Source organism: Monodelphis domestica, chromosome 6 (genome assembly GCF_027887165.1).
Source record: "Monodelphis domestica isolate mMonDom1 chromosome 6, mMonDom1.pri, whole genome shotgun sequence".
In the NCBI taxonomy this organism is placed as follows: Eukaryota; Metazoa; Chordata; class Mammalia; order Didelphimorphia; family Didelphidae; genus Monodelphis; species Monodelphis domestica.
The window spans coordinates 69,473,009-69,490,745 of record NC_077232.1 but is presented as its reverse complement, the minus strand read 5'-3'; the positions used below and the strand labels follow the sequence as shown (position 1 = coordinate 69,490,745).

At 38.3% G+C, this 17,737-nt stretch overlaps 1 protein-coding gene across 2 annotated transcripts; it reads right to left on the bottom strand.

The window, feature by feature from the left end:
- Positions 1–4,842: 4,842 nt before the first annotated feature.
- Positions 4,843–17,528, bottom strand: LDHA (lactate dehydrogenase A). 2 transcript variants are annotated; one of them, NM_001032975.1, is given in 8 exon segments: positions 4,843–5,654; positions 7,656–7,779; positions 8,384–8,501; positions 9,547–9,720; positions 10,612–10,785; positions 11,541–11,658; positions 14,057–14,203; positions 17,504–17,528. In NM_001032975.1, coding segments are annotated over 7 exon segments (999 nt in total). In that variant the 5' UTR covers positions 14,183–14,203; positions 17,504–17,528; the 3' UTR covers positions 4,843–5,489.
- Positions 17,529–17,737: the final 209 nt, after the last annotated feature.

Here is a 17,737-nt window from a genome sequence, read left to right as displayed (position 1 = left end):
TTCCTGCCCCCCTGATGGATGGCCAAAGGGCTGCAGTGTTTTGGGAGCCACGTCATCGCCTCTCGTGTGTCCTTGCTTCTAGGCTGATCCATCTAACTGAGAGAGAGTCTTTTGTGTGCCTCCGCGTACTTCTGCTAGGTTGGGATGAAGCTTAATGAAGGCAGCAGTGAGGCATGCCTACCTGGCACTGACCTCTTCCTCCAAGAGGAAGGGCTGGGATATACTAGCCCCAGGTATTCCAAATCGACAATCAGTTATTAAGCGCTATGTGCTAGGTACCATGCTAAGCACTGGGGAGATAAAGACAAAATAGGAATCCAGAAGCGTTGAGGCAGGCAGTCTATAGAATAAACCTAAATCACATTATCTTTTTTTAATTAATTTTATTTAATTGATTAATTTAGAGCATTTTTTCAGGTAAATCACATTCTCAGTCTTTTTTTTCCCCCTTTCATAAAAACCCTTATCTTCTGTCTTGGTATTGGTTCCAAGGCAGAAGAGTGGTAAAAGCTAGGAAATGGGGGTTAAATAACTTACCCAGGGTCACACAGCTAGGAATGGTCTGAGGCCAAATTTGAACCTAGGACCTACTCGCCTGGCTCTCAATCTATTGAGCTATGCAGCTGCCCCCTAAATCACATTCTCTTAATTTCTTAATTGGGCATACTTATCTGCCTTAATTGGTAGTGAGATGAGAAAAGAGAGAAAAGAGCTTTGGAAATCTGAGCACTATTTAAAGAGAATCTTAGAGCCCTCTCTTGTTTTAAAGCAGAGCTCAGGAAAAAATGGGATATTATTTTCCCATAATAAATGAAGAGAGTTTCAGAGAAAGTTGAGTAGGCTTAAATGAAATGATACAAAGGGAAATTAGCAGACCCAGGAGAATAATTTATACAATAACTATAACTTGGTAAAAAGGAGCAATTCTGAAAGATTTAAGAACTATGATTATGTAGATGATGAAGCCTGAGATGCTACCTCAGTCTTGACAAGAGAAATGTGGGACTCTGGTTACCGAATGACATTTGTATTTTTAGGCTTGTGGGTATTTGCCCTCTTTGGCTATGCATATTGGTTACATGGTTACATTTGTTTTTCTTTTTCAACTTGGAGTAAGGAAGGAAGAAATTGGTTGGGAAAGAGGAGACTAGAGATAGTTTTTCCTAAAGAAAAATGTGTCATTTGAATCATTTTAAAAAGAAAAATGCATAGAAGAAATCCTAAGGCTACAAGGAACCACAAACAGGACTATTTTGAGAGCTACATGTTGAATTTATACATATTTAAAAAGAAAAGCAAGCATTTACTGTTTCATATATAGTCCTCTTTTTTTTATACATATGGAAGGGATCACTTCATTTGGTGTTTGTTAATTCATAATTAAAAAAAATAAAAAGAAAATCACAGCTTAAGTACTGTGCCCTAGAGGATGTCTTTCTTGAAAGTCCTAACTGTTGCCATTATCTTCCTTGCTGTGTAACCCTGGGCAAGTAAGTCACTTAACCCCCATTACCTAGTCCTTACCACTTACCATTGGCCTTGGGACCAATACCTGATATTGATTCTAAGATAGAAGGTAAGGGTTTAAAAAAAAAGGTAGGAAGTTCTTAATTCTTCTTTAGGGTTGGTCATTTTTAGCACTGTATTCAGTTTTTAGTATTTCATTATTATTTCCATTTACAGTGTTGTAGCCCTTTGTATATATCATTTTTCTAGTTCTATTTCCTTTACCTTTCTTTTTAAACCCTTGCCTTCTGTCTTACAATAAATACTGTGTATTAGTACCAAGGAAGAACAGTGGTGAGGGCTAGGCAACAGGGATTAAATAAATGACTTGCCCAGGGTCACACAACTAGGAAGTGTCTGAGGACAGATTGGAACTCAGGACCTCCTGTATGTAGGACTGACTCTCAATCCACTGAGCCACCTAGTTGCCTCTCATTTCCATTTTTTCCCCCATTCTATTAGTTTTTGTAAGTAAATAATCATATAAAACCAAAACATAAACCCAAATAAGTGAAAAAAATCATATGCTTTCATCTGCATTTTGACTCCAGCAGTTCTTTCTCTAGAGGTAGATAGCATTCTTTGTCATAAATCCCTCAGAGTTGTCCTGGATCATTGTATTGCCAATAGTAGCTAAGTTTAACACAGTTGATCATTCCACAACATTGCTTTTACTGTGTACAATGTTCTCTTGGTTCTGTCTATTTCACTCTGGATCAGTTCATGTAGCTTTTCCAGGTCTTTCTGAAATCATCCTGTTCATCATTTCTTATAGCACATTCCATCACCACCATGTACCATAATTAGTTCAGCCATTCCCCAATTGATGGACATTCCTTCAGTTTCCATTATTTTTGCTACCACAAAGAGCTGAACTTTTTTAGCAAGGTGGTAAATATGACCTCATACGTACTACTAATGTAGCATATATTTTGCTCAAAAGAAACACATTTTTAAGTAGATAGATGAAAATACAGGAGATAAAGAATTTCAAGAATGGTGCATCTGAGCAGATTAATTTTCAAAAATCTTGGAAAGAATTACATGAGATAATGAAGAGTGAAACAAGTACAGATTTAATCCATGAAGGATAACTTGTGAATATTCATCTCCAGAGAATGAAGAATGGAAGCACAAAAGACATAACCTATATGTGTATATATATGTTTGCCAGATGATGTCTTCTCTGGTGTAGGAGAGCTGAGATATCTGGAAATAAATTCTATTAATTAAAAAAAATGCATCTATGCTTGTTTTGCTAAAAGGAAGCACTGTTTTTAAAAAAAGGAAAAAATAATGCTTTATTAGGCAATAAGTTTGTTCCAAAAGATTAAATACCAAAAAGATTCTGACTTACAGGAAAAAGGAACTCATGGTTCTAGAAGAAAATGTACTTTAAAGGAGACCAGACCATCTTAAAAGCAGAATGACAACCACACAGCAAACATTACAGCCTAAAAATCAAGAAAATGAAGCTGCTCAGATTCTGTAAATGGCAAGACATATGGGGCAGCTAGATAGCTCAGTGGATAGAGGGGGTCCTGGGCTCAAATTTGGTCACAGATACTTTCTAGCTGTGTGACTCTGGGGAAAGTTATTTAATCCCAATAGCCTAGCCCTCACTGCTCTTCTGCCTGGGAACTGATACTCAGCATTGGTTCTAGGAAAGAAATAAAGGGTTTAAATTTTTTTTTAATTGATCAGTAAGGCATCATTTTTAATACCTATCAATATAATGGCTATACAAGTGAAAAAATATGGAACATTTTGAAAGTTAACTTTAGTTAGGTGAAAATATGCAAATGTCAGGTATTTTATAATTCCAGGTCACAAATTTTCAAATTATTTTGTAAATAGGGCAGCAGATGTCATGTTCCAAAAAATGATTTTCCTACACACATTTCAGAAAGCTAACTTAGCCTTTTGACAGTACCAAGGAGATCTTAAGGGAAATCCTTTTTATCAGTGTATTTATGAGGTTCATTTTTTAGCAACTTTGGGGGGCTCATTTGTTAAATGTTTTCCTTCATAACCTAGAAAAAAGGAATTTTATCAATATGGGAATCCTTGATTCTAAGAGAACTGGAGAAATGGCAAACCACTTCATTAAGGGTCAGGAAGTCTGGAACAAAATTGTACTCTGGGGTGCTCTCCATGTCCTTTCTTCCTTATCTTTAGCCCCCCCCCCCCTTTCACATCTCCATTGTGATTCCATCTATTTAAGTCTAAGGCCTAGATAAAATAAACTGAAACCCTAGTCCATTCTCCCCTCTGCCCCTTATCTTTTAAGGATTTATAGAATTTTTCTATTTTTGCATTTCTCCAAGGGAAAAGTAATGAAAAAGTTTTAACAGGACGTTTGCAAGTAGTAGGCTCTTAAGCATTTTTTGGGAAGCTATTTTAGGACCCTTGTTCTTCCTCTACTGTTCTTATGTTCAACTGGAAGTTAATTTACAAGATTTCAGTGACCAACTTTGTGCAACATTTTCAATAGCTGAGTCTCTGAACAGAAATTGAGGGATGATTATGTTGGCTGCAACATTACAAAGGAAGAATAATGCAGAAATGTTATCAGATCACATGAATCGATGGGGATGTAAACTCTAAATGATCACCCTAGTGCAAATGTTGATATGGAAATAGGTCTTAATGACACATTTTAAACCCAGTGTCTGCAGTAAGGGGGTGGGAGGGAAAGAACATGAATCATGTAACCATGGAAAGATGTTCTTAAAGAAAATTTTAAAAAATGTTATCAGAAAAACCTATGACCAGAAAAATGATGGCTTAGTACTTGGTGGTAGATTGTTGGCAGGAATATGGAGGGAGAGGAATCACTAAACCCATCTTCCAAGTTGCACAAATGGGAAGGGAAGTGCAGGAGGGATCAAACATAAATCAGTCGTTATATATTTATATACACACATTTAATGTTTCTTGGTTTTTGTCTTGAGATGTTTGTGATTTTATGATTGAATCCACAATTGAGGAAAAAAATGTCAAGGCACTTGCCAGTGAGTCTAGAGTCTATAGAGGGTAACCAGGTCATCTAGAGGAAGGTTCCTAACACTATGAAAGCAGAGCCCAGATTTCCAGAAGAATGTGAGAATCACTCAAAATGGGAAGGCATGAATGAGTTGCAAACCATTGTCGGAAGGGAAAGGAGTGCACACACATGAGATTATACATCTAATGAGATGATGATTGGCTGAAGCCAATGCTGACTCAGTACACTTTACTTTTCTCAGGACTAATGTATATCTCCAGCACTGTCTGAAACTTTTAATCCTGATTATCTATGCTCCAAACAGGAAAAAAAATTCAACAAAGAGAAAATAAGTTATTTGTGTTTATTCAATATTTGGGTTAGTATGACACTTGAGGAATTGGTTGGATTGTTGTACCTATATAGATCCTTTTTATATCATTGAAATGTACAACTACTGATATATATATATATATATATAGTAGACAGAACTGGGTCCTCTGGAAAAGTGATGCATGGGGCCATGCTGTAGAACCCTAACTGGGAAAGGGGCCCCCAAAGGTAATCAGTCAATCAGCAGAGCATTTCAACTGTATGGTGGTTTGAATCCAGGAACCAAAAACTGACTTTTGGATCTAAGGGAACTGGGAACTGGTAGCACCTACTAGGCAGGCAGTAACATACCTGTGGGGAGCCAACTGAGCTTGACCACAAGAACACCGTGATTTTGGTACAAGACAAGTCATACTCAGCATCACTGTGCAAACAACGGGGTTTAGCAAACAGAGTTTAACAAATAGGAGTCACTATACTATTCCCCATCTCTAACTTTAGGAGGAGTCTAGAGTGTGTTCATAGGTTTTCTATTTCTGCTTTCTCTTGGTGTTGTATCACTCATCAGAGGAAGGATTTGACCCACTTGAAATGTGCATCATACATAATCCCTTAACCACTATCATGTTCTCTAGACAGTGAAGTGGAAGCATATTCGAAGGCTTTAAAACTGCAGCTCCTTCTGGATCCCCCAAAGAGTGTCGGCACTCTGCTTTAAACGGGACTCTTCCTCCGTAGTCAGGGTAACCTTCACCACATCAGAAATGCCATTCTGCCCCAAGATACATGGAACACTAAGGAAGACATCTTCATTAATGCCATAGAGGCCCTGAAAGACAAAATGAGATCATATTTTCTTTTGTCATATACTGATGTCTCAACTCTGTCTAAAACCAGGTATAAATGCAACACGCTAATCAGAATTGTTTTCATCAGCTTTCTTAGCCCAAGATGGGTTTGAAGTGGGGCAAGATTACCACCAACAGGTACACAGATCTATTAACGTCTATTATCTAACCCTTCCCAATCTATTCAATAAGCAGCAGTAGACTTTATCTAAATTTAACTATATGGTTTTGCCTTTAATTCCTAAAATTGTATATTAGAGCTATTGAATCCCAATGCTTTCTTTTTAAAGTGCATTTTAAATAATACATTTATATAAACAACTGTTTAGTTACAACTGTTGTTAACACCAACCATAGTATTAGACATAATAATTTTTTTTTGGTGAACTGGTTAGTAGATTAGACATTCTTCTTTTCTTTCTAAGTTTCCATAAGCTAAATGCTAATTGTCTTTTTTGCTTCAATGAAATGTTTCCTATGAAAAGGTAATTTTGAGCAATTTGTTAAATTTCTTTAAGATCTGTTCAATTTCTATAATCTCTTATTATCTCAGTATAATGTGTTTAGCTGGCAGAATGCTGAAGGACCACTGTTGCAGAAGTGTAACTGTTTCATGGACAACTGTTTTATTGCCAACTAGAAAAGGACCTCGGGAGACATTTATTTAGTCTAACCCTTCCCCAAATCAGGAACCCCAGCTACAACAATTCAAATAAGCTCACCACATTTTATTTTTAGCCAGCTCTTAGAACCAGGAATTGTGTCCATGTTGGGCTGAAACCTCTTTCCCTTAAACATGGTTCTAGTTCTGACCTCTATGACCAAGCAGAACAAGCATACGACTTTCATATAACACTGCTTTTTTTAAAATACACATCTCCCCCCGTAAATATTCTCCAGGTTAAATAGGCCCAATTCTTTCAACCAGTACAATCTTACTTATATTGCCCTCTTCTGGATGTATTCTAGAAATGAAATACACTATTCTACGTGGTTTAAGGCAGAGTACACCATGGCATAGTAAAATGAATGCTAAACTTGGAATTGGGAGACTTAGGTCCAACATTTGATTCAGAAAGTTATAACTTGAGTTCAAATTTGGCTTCAGAATCTCCAATGCCTAGCCCTTATAGCTTTTATGCCTTAAAACCATCATATTGTATTGATTACAACTTGAGTCACTTATCCTCTGTAAGATGAGGAGATAAAAACAGACTCTGCCTACCTCATAAGGTTGTTCAGGAGAAAGCTTTTTGCAAACCTTAAAATGTGAAGAGTTTTGTTTCCTGGCCATATCTCCTCTAATATTTGTGGAGTGGATTTTGTAAATCCAGCTGTAGGATTTTACATTTATCCTGATTATATTTCACCTTGCTTCATTCTATTTACTAGTCTAGCCTGCCAATGTATTTATTTATATTGGAATGCTCTCAACCCAGTAAACATCCTTTCAAAACACATTTATTCACTTTGCAAAATCAAACTTCTACAAACTCAAAAAAAAAAAGAAAAGAAACCACACACACCAAATCCATTTAAAATTATTTCCTATGTTTTACATAATACATGTGCAAGCCAGATCAAATTACCTGCCAGCACAGGAAGGGAAAAGAAAGGAGAGAGGGAGACAAATTCAATCATATAATTTAGGAAAACTTGTGTGGAAATTTATTACATGTAATCAGCAAAAAATAATAAAAGATAAAAACAAAAAATGAGTAAAACCATTCCCTCCTGGGGGTGGCTGGGTAGCTCAGTGGATTAAGAGCCAGGCCTAGAAACTTGAGGTCCTGGGTTCAAATCTGACCTCAGACACTTTCCAGCTGTGTGACACTGGGCAAGTCACTTGACCCCCATTGCCTAGCCCTTACCACTCTTCTGCCTTGGAGCCAATACACAGGATTGACTTCAAGAGGGAAGGTAAGGGCTTTTTGAAAAAATTTAATTAAAAAAAAAAACAATTCTTCCTGTCAGACACTTACCTTAATCATGGTGGAAATCGGATGTACTCTCCTAAGATTCTTCATGATGCTTTCTGCCAGATCTGCCACAGACAAGCCAATGGCCCAGGAAGTGTAGCCCTTCAACTTGATCACTTCATAAGCACTGCCAGAAATACAAGTTACCATGAGTTGGGAAAAAATTGAGCAGAAAGAGCATTTAGAAATTACACAATGATACCACAAAGCAGAAATCTTCCCAATCTAAGGATTTCACTCCATTATTTTACGAGCTTAACTGAATTTTGTGTTTTGTTCTATCTCATACTCATACATATGTTTTTTTTTTGTATTTATCTTCCTTAGAGATAAAATTATTTTTTTTATTAGAAGCTGGCCCTGTTTATATGACCCTACAATAACAGTATAGAGCAGGAATTAGAAATTGAGGACAAAACTCTACAAGATGTCAAAATGAGTTCCTTTTACAAAATGACCTCTGTGAATACAATGAAGTTGTCTACTATGAAACCAAAGATCTTGGGAGCATTTATGGGGGAAAAAATAACTGGAGTAGAATCTTGCATGATAAGGAAGAGGTGGTGTCAGTGATAAAAATATCCATTAAATTGAAAGTATTTTTGAGCTTTGAATTTTGGGGAGGCGTTTTTAATACAGAATCATTTAAATGACAACTAGAATTTCTTTTTTTTCAAAGATACATTGTCATTGAAGTCTATTGCTAAAGTATTAAGAATATACTCATTTACCTTTCAACTACTTGCTTATGAACATCTTTCCATTGCTCTGAATCACTATCAGTTCCTAGAGCAGGATGAAGACTCTTCAGAGAGACACCAGCAACATTCACACCACTCCATACAGGAACTGGAAAAAAAAAAGATGATGAAAACATGCAGATTTATTTCCAAATATCCTATTAGTAATTATGGCAATTGTGCAATTTCCTCTTAAATTCTATCCTATTATATTTCATTTTGAGAATCTCCTTGAAAAAAAGCAATAACTGCTTCATATGTAAGAATTAAAATTATTGTGCAATAATATATTTTAGGAGATTTATGAACAATCATTAGAAATAAAGGAATAAAAGGGAAACAACATAAAAATCACATGCCCATGGCTAACTTGCCTGTTAAAACCCCCATGGCTTACCAACACCATCCTTGCCAGCAAGCCAAAAAGGCCACCCACTCAATTTATTCCCTGTCTACAGGAAGTAGATAATGATAGGAAGTTAGTGGGCTCCTGGGAAATGTAGTTCTTTTTTAGGGTAACAGACTTTCAATTATACATTCCCATAAACTTTTCTCATAAAAATATAATAGTTTCAAGATAATACTATCAATATATACCACCGTTTGCAAAAGGAATGGCCTAAGTTTGGCATTATCTATAATTCAGCTGATAATAAGCATTATCATTCTCTTTCCTTTTTTAAAAAATGATCATTCTTTCTTTGAAAAATGAATAAATAGGCTCCGAGTGATTAACTTGCCATGGTCACACAGAAAAGATTTGAATTTAGATCTTTTCTGAATCCAAATCAAGTACTCTTTCCATTGTATCATCATGCTTCTCCAGATAAAGAGGTCTAAGACAGAAATGGGTAGAATTAGTCCATAAATCATATCCTTCTTAACTTCCAAGTCTGACCTTTCAAAGCTAGCTAGTTCTAGTAAAATATAAGCCAGTGTTGCTGATGATCATTGCAATCACCAGTTAGTGAAAGTTATACTCATGGCAATATTACCAACTAAAGTGTAGATATTGCCAAACAGCCTATTTCTTTAGCAAAAGGTGGCATTCTCATAAACCATTCCTCACAAATAAAAAGATTGACAAATTTGTTCTAAACAACTTTAAAATGTAATTTAAAGCAGAACCCTTGACATTAGTGGTACAGTCTTACCACTCGAGTCTCCATGTTCCCCAAGGATCCATCCATGACAACTTGAAGAGTGGATACCGAGTTTCTCCCCCATCAGATAACGGAATCGGGCAGAATCCAGATTGCAACCACTTCCAATAACACGGTTTTTAGGAAAGCCACTTAGCTTCCAGGCCACATATGTCAAAATATCCACTATGAAGAGAAAAGGTAAACAACAATTTATTAATATCCTCTGGAAGATTGCTTTAAGGATAAAAATTATGCCTAACCAAATCACTCTGGAAATCTCTGTAGAATTTTAAGACAAAAAATACTGGGAATGATCTTCTGAGCCAATCTGACTATTAAGAATGCACAAATCAGAGTCAGTGCCCAAGAGCTTTTCAGCTGCCACTATTTTGACTTTATGCAAGAGCCAGATTATACCAATTGATCCCAGAGTAGGTCAGCTGAATCTGCATCTTTCTTTCCTAGAAAGACAACAATGTCTTTTCCCTGGAGGTCAGACAGCTGCAATTTCCGTTCAAGACAATTTAATAGCTCAATCTTCTTCCAGAAGGTCAGCTAAAAAATTTTTTTTCTCTGCATACACAATGCTCAATATTTTTTGTACGTAAATGAGATATCAAGAATCCATAGCCTCAGGAATATCTTGATATGTTCTCCAGGACACTAAAGGCACATCCCTTTGGCAAAGTACCACAGGGAATATAAAAAACCATTTTATTCAATGATTTGATTGCCAATTTATGGTTCTTATAGTTATTTAATTAACAACTGAAATTATTCTTTCCATTATTAAGTTGATAGTTATAATACAACTTATCAAGCGTTTATTATGATGGTGTAATGTAGTACAATCCTAAGTAACTCTGGAATATGTAAATCTCTGGAATAAGAGATTATGACAGAATCATTTTATGTTAGCAACAGGAGTCCAGTCCTCCTTTGAACTGATACTTAAAAATCTATTTTTACAATATGATTAACTCTTTAAGGTTTACTATAGTTCACTAATTTTGAATTTTAAAGCCAAGTTTGTGTTAAAAGATGCCTTAACTAAACAAGTCAAACAAATCTTACCTGGATTGGAGACAACAAGCAACTTGCAATTAGGGCTGTATTTAACAATATTGGGAATGATGAACTTAAAGATATTCACATTACGCTGGACCAAATTAAGCCGACTTTCTCCTTCCTGCTGACGTGCCCCAGCAGTAATCACAACCAGCTTTGAGTTTGCAGTCACAGCATAATCTAGAGAAAAGGGAAACATAATAGATTAATGTCTGAAATATTATCACTTCATCCAAACTACATCTTGTAGTTTCTTTTCTGCCATTCTGAATAATCTAGGCCCATAATGGAAGAATGGGCGTTTTCTTTCATTTATTTCTTTAGGAAAACTGGACTTGTCAAATGTGCCTACCTACCTCAGAGGAAGTGAGTTCTATTTTGCTTAATGGCTTAAGAATTTTTTTTTTAATTTGATATCCTACCAACTCCTACATGCATATCTTTGACTTCATATTCCTATTTCAAATTCAAAGCAAAACTGACATGTCAATCCAGAAAGAAAATATACACAGAAATAAAGACAGGGGTTTAGAGCTGCAAGATGTGAAACCGAAAATCATCTGAAAAAGATGTGATCATAAATCTCTTCCATATCATGAATAAACCGTCTGAATTCAAAATGTTTACAAGAAAATGGAATGGGTAGAGTGCTTAACATTAATCGATACAAAAATGCTATATATTCTGGGTAAAAAAAATACAAATCTTTGAACTTCTAAGAATTATTTTTCATGACAAATAGCGGAAATCAGGTCTAATGCAAATTATGAAACTTTGTAAGAGGTAATGGACTAAAAGCAGAAGGACTAATTTTTGGACATGGCTAATATAAGAATTAACCAGGCTTGTTACAAGTTTCCTCCCTTTTTTTGGCCAGTGGAGGAAGAAGAAAAAAGAATTCACAATTGAAAAAAAATTCCAAAAAAGAATTTAACCTTTGCTAGAGACGATCTTTGGTGTTTTGAGGAAAAGGCTGCCATGTTGGAGATCCATCATCTCTCCCTTTAGTTTGTCTTCAATAACATCAACTAGGGCAAGTTCATCAGCCAAATCCTAAAAGAGATATTTTCAAACAAATTAATTTCAATTGGACTAAAATATTCCAATCAAAAGGAATTTTTTAGGTTCCTCAAGTACGTGGGAAAAAAGTTTAACAAAAAGTAAAGACCTGTGTTTGAATTCCATCTTAGATACTAGCTCTGTGAGCCTGGACAAGTAATTTATTTCCTCCTACCTCAAAAAGTTGTCTTAAGGATTGATGATAGCATAATGAAATATAAAATGTGATCGAATTGAGATGGATGAGAGGAATATCTAGACAAAGTGCTCTGGGAAAGTTGGGCCTTCACTGCCATTGCTAGGGTTGAAGAAGCCCCCATAATATCCTTCCCAAAGAGAGAACCTTATTATCAAACCTTGAGTTTTTGTTTCAAGGAGTAGAAAATCCTCCTTTCCTGCTTGTTATTCATCATCTCAAATCCTGAAGAAAACCCTGATAGGGGATGCAGCCTCCCTGATGACTAGAACTGTGAAGTGAACTAAGGTTTTCTACCTCTCTAGAATATTAAGGAATATAAAGAATATTTTTCCACTCAATTACATCTAAAAACATTTAACCTTTGTTTTTAAAAAAAAAATTGAAGGAGGCAGCTGGGTAGCTCAGTGGATTGAGAATCAGACCTAGAGACGGGAGGTCCTAGGTTCAAATCTGGCCTCAAGACACTTCCCAGCTGACCCTGGACAAGTTACTTGACCCCCATTGCCTAGCCCTTACCACTCCTGTGCCATGGAGCCAATATACAGTATTGACTCCAAGCCGGAAGGTAAGGGTTTAAAAAAAAAATTGAGCCAATTTCTTCTCCCATCTCCCTTTCTGAGGGGGCAAACAATCTGATATAGGTATACATATATGTAAAACATTTTTCCATGTTAGTCATTTTATGGAAGGGAAAACAAAAAAATTTAAGAAAGTGAAATTTAGTATGTTTGAGTCTGATTTCACTATACTTTCAAACCACTTTCCTATGGAAACAATGTTATAAAGGTAGTTGAATGATATAGGTCTTTTTAGTAAAAATGTTTCAATAGGCTTTTGGAATAGTTTGGTAACCAATTTTACCTTATATTAACATTGTTTCAAGGGAAAAAAAAAATCAGTCCCATAGCCAATTTGTTTCAATTTCAAATGAAAATTGACTCAACATGTAATGAATTACAACAAATGTCTCTATTTTGTTTTCCTGAACAATTTTCTAGAAGAGCATTATGGTCTGAAATTTAACTTTCTGTTAATTAAGTCAACCCTGCCAGCTGGTACTAAGATTTGAAGAAATTACCTCCAACTTTAAAAAACTTGCCTTGATATGTTATAATAATGGCTTACATTTATGTTCAATTTCATCTTTTACAAAGTACTTTAGTTGTGTCATCCTTGATCTTTACAATGTTATGAATGAAATAGGCAAATATTTCTTCATTTTATAGAATACAAAAGTTGAGATGAAGAGAAATAAGGTGATTTGTTCTATGCCAAACTAGTCAATGCTAATAAATTCTTATGCCCATTTCCCCATATTGTTTTCTTCTTTGTTTATACATATGAAATGGGAAACATTTTAGAGTTCAAACTCATAATATCAACATACCTGTGCTGAAATGGATCTGTTCTAAAAATAGAATCAAAGGAAAAAGCACTAGCACTGCAGTGAGAGGACCTGGGTTCCAATCTCACTTCTAGGGCTTATTATTTGCAAGGCCCATGGCAATGATCCTATACTTAATTCACAAACTCTTAATTAACAATAGTCCTAGGGTAGAAATTGCAAGTGTGGGAAGAAGTACTTGTAGATGGCAGCAGGCAAGAATTATGGTAGGGGACACAGGGCTGGTTGCTCTACAGACTGACAAACACATCTTATTAATTTATACAAAATAAACTTACATATCTAGAAATCTATGCATATTATTAAGAACTATACGGATTTTTGTCCTATTATCTCCCACACACAAGAATTTTGAATATAAAGGGGTTAGCTCAGTGGATTGAGAACCAGGCTAGAGATGGGAGTGTCCTGGATTCAAATGTGACCCTTTCTTGCTGTGGGACTCTTGTAAAGTCACTTAATTCCCATTGCCTAGCCCTTACCACTCTTGTGCCTTGGAACCCATACACAGTATTAATTTTAAGACAGAAGGAAAGAGTTAAAAAAATAATTTTGAATGCCAACTCCTTTACAAGGTATTAAAAACCCTTCATGAACTTCTGCAGATGCAGAAGTTTTCCTTTGATAAAATATAAGCCCAAGGGCAGAAACTGCCCTTATTTTTGCCTTTTTAAAAATCTAGTACTTAATAAAATGCTGGTGGAATTAATCATTTCCTACTCAGGATCTGGCACTGTAAGTATGAAAGAACTGAAAATTATCTAACTTTCTGACTACAGGATGCTCACCTTCATTAAGATACTGATGGCACATGCCATGCCAACTGCACCAACCCCAACAACAGTTATCTTGTTGTGGGGAGTCTGTTCTTCCTTAAGGACATTCAAGATCAGCTGATCCTTGACGGTTCCCATCTTTTTCTTGGGGGAGGGAATCTGGGAGGGAGGAGAAATGAAGATTTTAAAAAAAGACAATAAAAAACTATCCCATTATCAGTCACTTCACCACAGGAACTAGACTGTTAGTAGAGCTGCCCAAGTCTGTCTGTCCATGATTTTGTCGGGATGTAAACTAGGGGTCCTGGGAAGTAGAGGAGGACAGATCCAAAAGGACCCAAGGATGGAGGAGATGAAAGGTAGAAGTTGGAGGCAGACCCTCACCTTCGCCTTCACCACGATGAAGGTGGTTTCTTGGTAAGTATAGCCTCCCGACATCTTGATTTAATAGCTCTCTGGACAGCGTTTTTAAAAGAATTTTCACTAGTAGTTTTGTCGCTGCCAAGAAGTTGAAGCTGACTCCCACCCCAGTTCTCTCAGCACAAGGGGACAGACAACACACTGTCCTGTCAGACCACTCATGTGGGGAGCAGAGTGAGTAAAGGGGAACTGCCATTAACGGTCTAGGGCACAGGACCTCCAAGCCCAAGAGGCAGCTGGCTCCAGAATTGCACATGCGCAAAAGTATCTCATCTTGCCCGGTTTCTCCTCCCCTCCCCCCAACTCTGGCTTAATTCCAGGAGACTGAAGAAGAGCGCTTAGTGTAATAGCCCCCTCAGCTTACTACTTAACCCTCAACCCCAGGGGGGAGGGGAAGGGGGAAGAAAAGGCCCTAGGGCAAGGGAGTGGTGGTAGGCTCTTCAGAGATTTGAGACCCACTGATAGAGATTTTGTCTCCCAGAGATCTTGCCCCATCGCCCTATCCCCCCCAATTCCGCCCCATCGGGCAGGACACTTTAAGGAATTGGATGAGGTATTTCAATGGCCTCCTTCCCCTCTTAACTATAAAATTCCATTGGCTTTGGAGAAACTTCCAAACAAGAATTATCATGGCCGGACCGGGTGGTATCTTCTCAAAATCAGACTTCAGACTTAATAAAAGAAGACACGTGAAACGGGACTGTCAGTCTCAAAACCAGACTTTGGGATGGACGACCAGGAAATAGTCCACCAGGAAATCACCGGAAAGTAGCTCTTAAATTGGAATCTATAAACTGTTTCATTTGCAGCAATCATTTCAGTATTGCAACGCGCCCCACCCCCACAATAAGCATAGAGGTTGACTGTGAAGCAATACTCTGGAGGAAATTCAGAAACCAGAGGGAAATGCATATGCAAATATAGCACGGCGGTACCAGGAAGAAGTTTCTTTGGATTTCACAGAACTTTTAGAAATTGAATCCCTCATTGCATAGACTCAACTTGGTAGCTCTATACTTAAAAAGCTCTATATTGTATACTTAAAAGTAAACAATTTTAGGATTCTATGAGTGTGTGATTATATCTAATGCTAAGCCAATGGGAAGCACATTATTGGGTGTGGTTAAAAGTAACCCTCCCTGTCTATAATAAATGTTACCTATAGCCTTACATATTTACAAGACATGTAATAAGTTATGCATAACCTTCTATCTCAAAATCCTGTGTAATAAAAAGGAACTTATCTACAACCCTATGTTTAGTGTACATAATCTTACATAATAAATATTTTTAAAAAAATACTATATAACAAGATGATACTTAGAGCCTTAAGCAGTGCCTGACACATAAGAGGGCACTCAAAATAGTTTATTTGACTGCAAATAAATCTTTTCCAGCCAGTAAGATCTAGTAGGGAAAGAAAATGGCAAGATCAAGAAGCAAATACTGTTCTCATAGCAGAGTTTAGACGAAAATTCCCAAAGCTCCACTGGGCTTAACAGGTAGTTCTAAACCAAATGAAAACTCCAAAAACCCTTAAGGATCACCAGCCTAAACTTCCATTTACTGAGAACTAGAAATAGGCCAGAAAGGGCTAAATGACTAGCCCAGGGCAATTGGTGAAACAAAAGGGCTGAAGTAGAGCCCAAATCTCTGGGTCAATCCTAGTCCACGGTAAAAGGCCATAAAATTGCTATAAAGTGTGAAAAAAGATTTAAGGCAACAACAAAGCGTACAGACAGCCTGCAAAATTTGCAGCCATCAATTTGATTATTTGAGATGGTTTTCGGCAAAGCTAAATAATGTTGAATTGAGCATTCTGGTTCTGACACAATAGAGGTTAAAAATGGTCGGAGATTTTAAACTAAACAAACCAATAAAAAAAATGGTTCCTTAAAGGAAAAGGTCAAACTCTAGACCAGGGACTTTAAATCAGCCCAGCAGGAAAACCCCCTGGACTCTGGAGGAATTCAGCCTAGGTCAGCTTGAAATCCGGGCTCCAGTTACAATCAAATACTGGCCAAGAGATTATTCCAAAATTAAGGAGCTCCTCTAGCGAGCTTGGAGCTCCAGTAGCTGGGGACAAAGCGGGTCGGTTGACTGATTGGTTGGTTGGTTGCTGGGACTTGGTATACTCCAATTCAAAGGTTTCAGCAAGTGGCCAGCAGGGCGAGAGGACTAGACGTAGAGGCGTCTCTTCCGCACCCCCTCCCCCACCTGTGTGCTCTCAGTCTCTGTCCCGGGTCCAAAAACCCATTCACCCTCGGCGCATGCTTCCGCCCCCGGACTGAGCACGTTTCCCGCGGGGAGCCGTGGGGCTGCAGTTCGAGCTCCCACAACAGACCGAGGAAGCAGATCTGGACTTTTCCTCTCCGGTACTACTCACCCCACCCCCACCGGAGCTGAAGCTCTTTCGGGTTGGCAATGCACAGAGGTGGGGAAATGCACTCCCCTAGCCCGGGTTGGGGGTAGAGAGCCGGCGAAGGGCCTCTACCGTGCTCCTCCAGCTGCTCGCGCAGTGAGAGGGGAAGTAAGTCCAACCAGTCCGTCTATTCGTCCCCACATGGGCTCGAGGCCCAAGGGCGGATCCCAGCCACAACCTCCACTCTTCCTCCTCACCGTGCAGTCTCCCAGCCCAACTTGCACGCAAGAAGAGCACGCAAGAGAACTAAGGGGCAATGAGAGAATGGAACTGGGGTATGAGCGTGGCACGCTCGGGCCAAAGCTCCCTGGGCTGCATGGTCCAGAGCACGAGGTTATACAAGCATTCTTACTTAATTCACTCCTGAATCAGGAGGGCAGGCAAAAGCTGATCCTCCCCATCCCTGGACCGGGGCAGTGAAGAATAGGTAGTAGGCTCAGAGCCAGGACCTCTTTGGACCCCCAAAGCACACTACATCAGAGACCCCCCCCCCCGCCCGCCTCCACAACCGCAAGTGGGAACTGTGTCTTTTTTCCGTCGTGGGAGTCAGACCCCGTAGATGCCCCGATTGCTCATGCGCCCCTCTCTCCCGGCCTCCAATTGCTCCCCAATAATACCTAAGATTGCCGGTCAAGCTGCGGAGAATTCAGAGATGTACGCGAGACTGCTGCTCCCGGACTCGTGCGACTCGGGCCGGCGGGAGGGGTATTATATACGACCAAGAAAGCTGACGTCAAGGGGGCTGGGAGCGGACGTGCTGGAACCCACGTGTGGATCGGGCGGGGCGGGCTGAGCCGGGAGGAAGAGCTGAGAAATGGCCTTTAATGGAGGGAGACACATGTAGACAGACA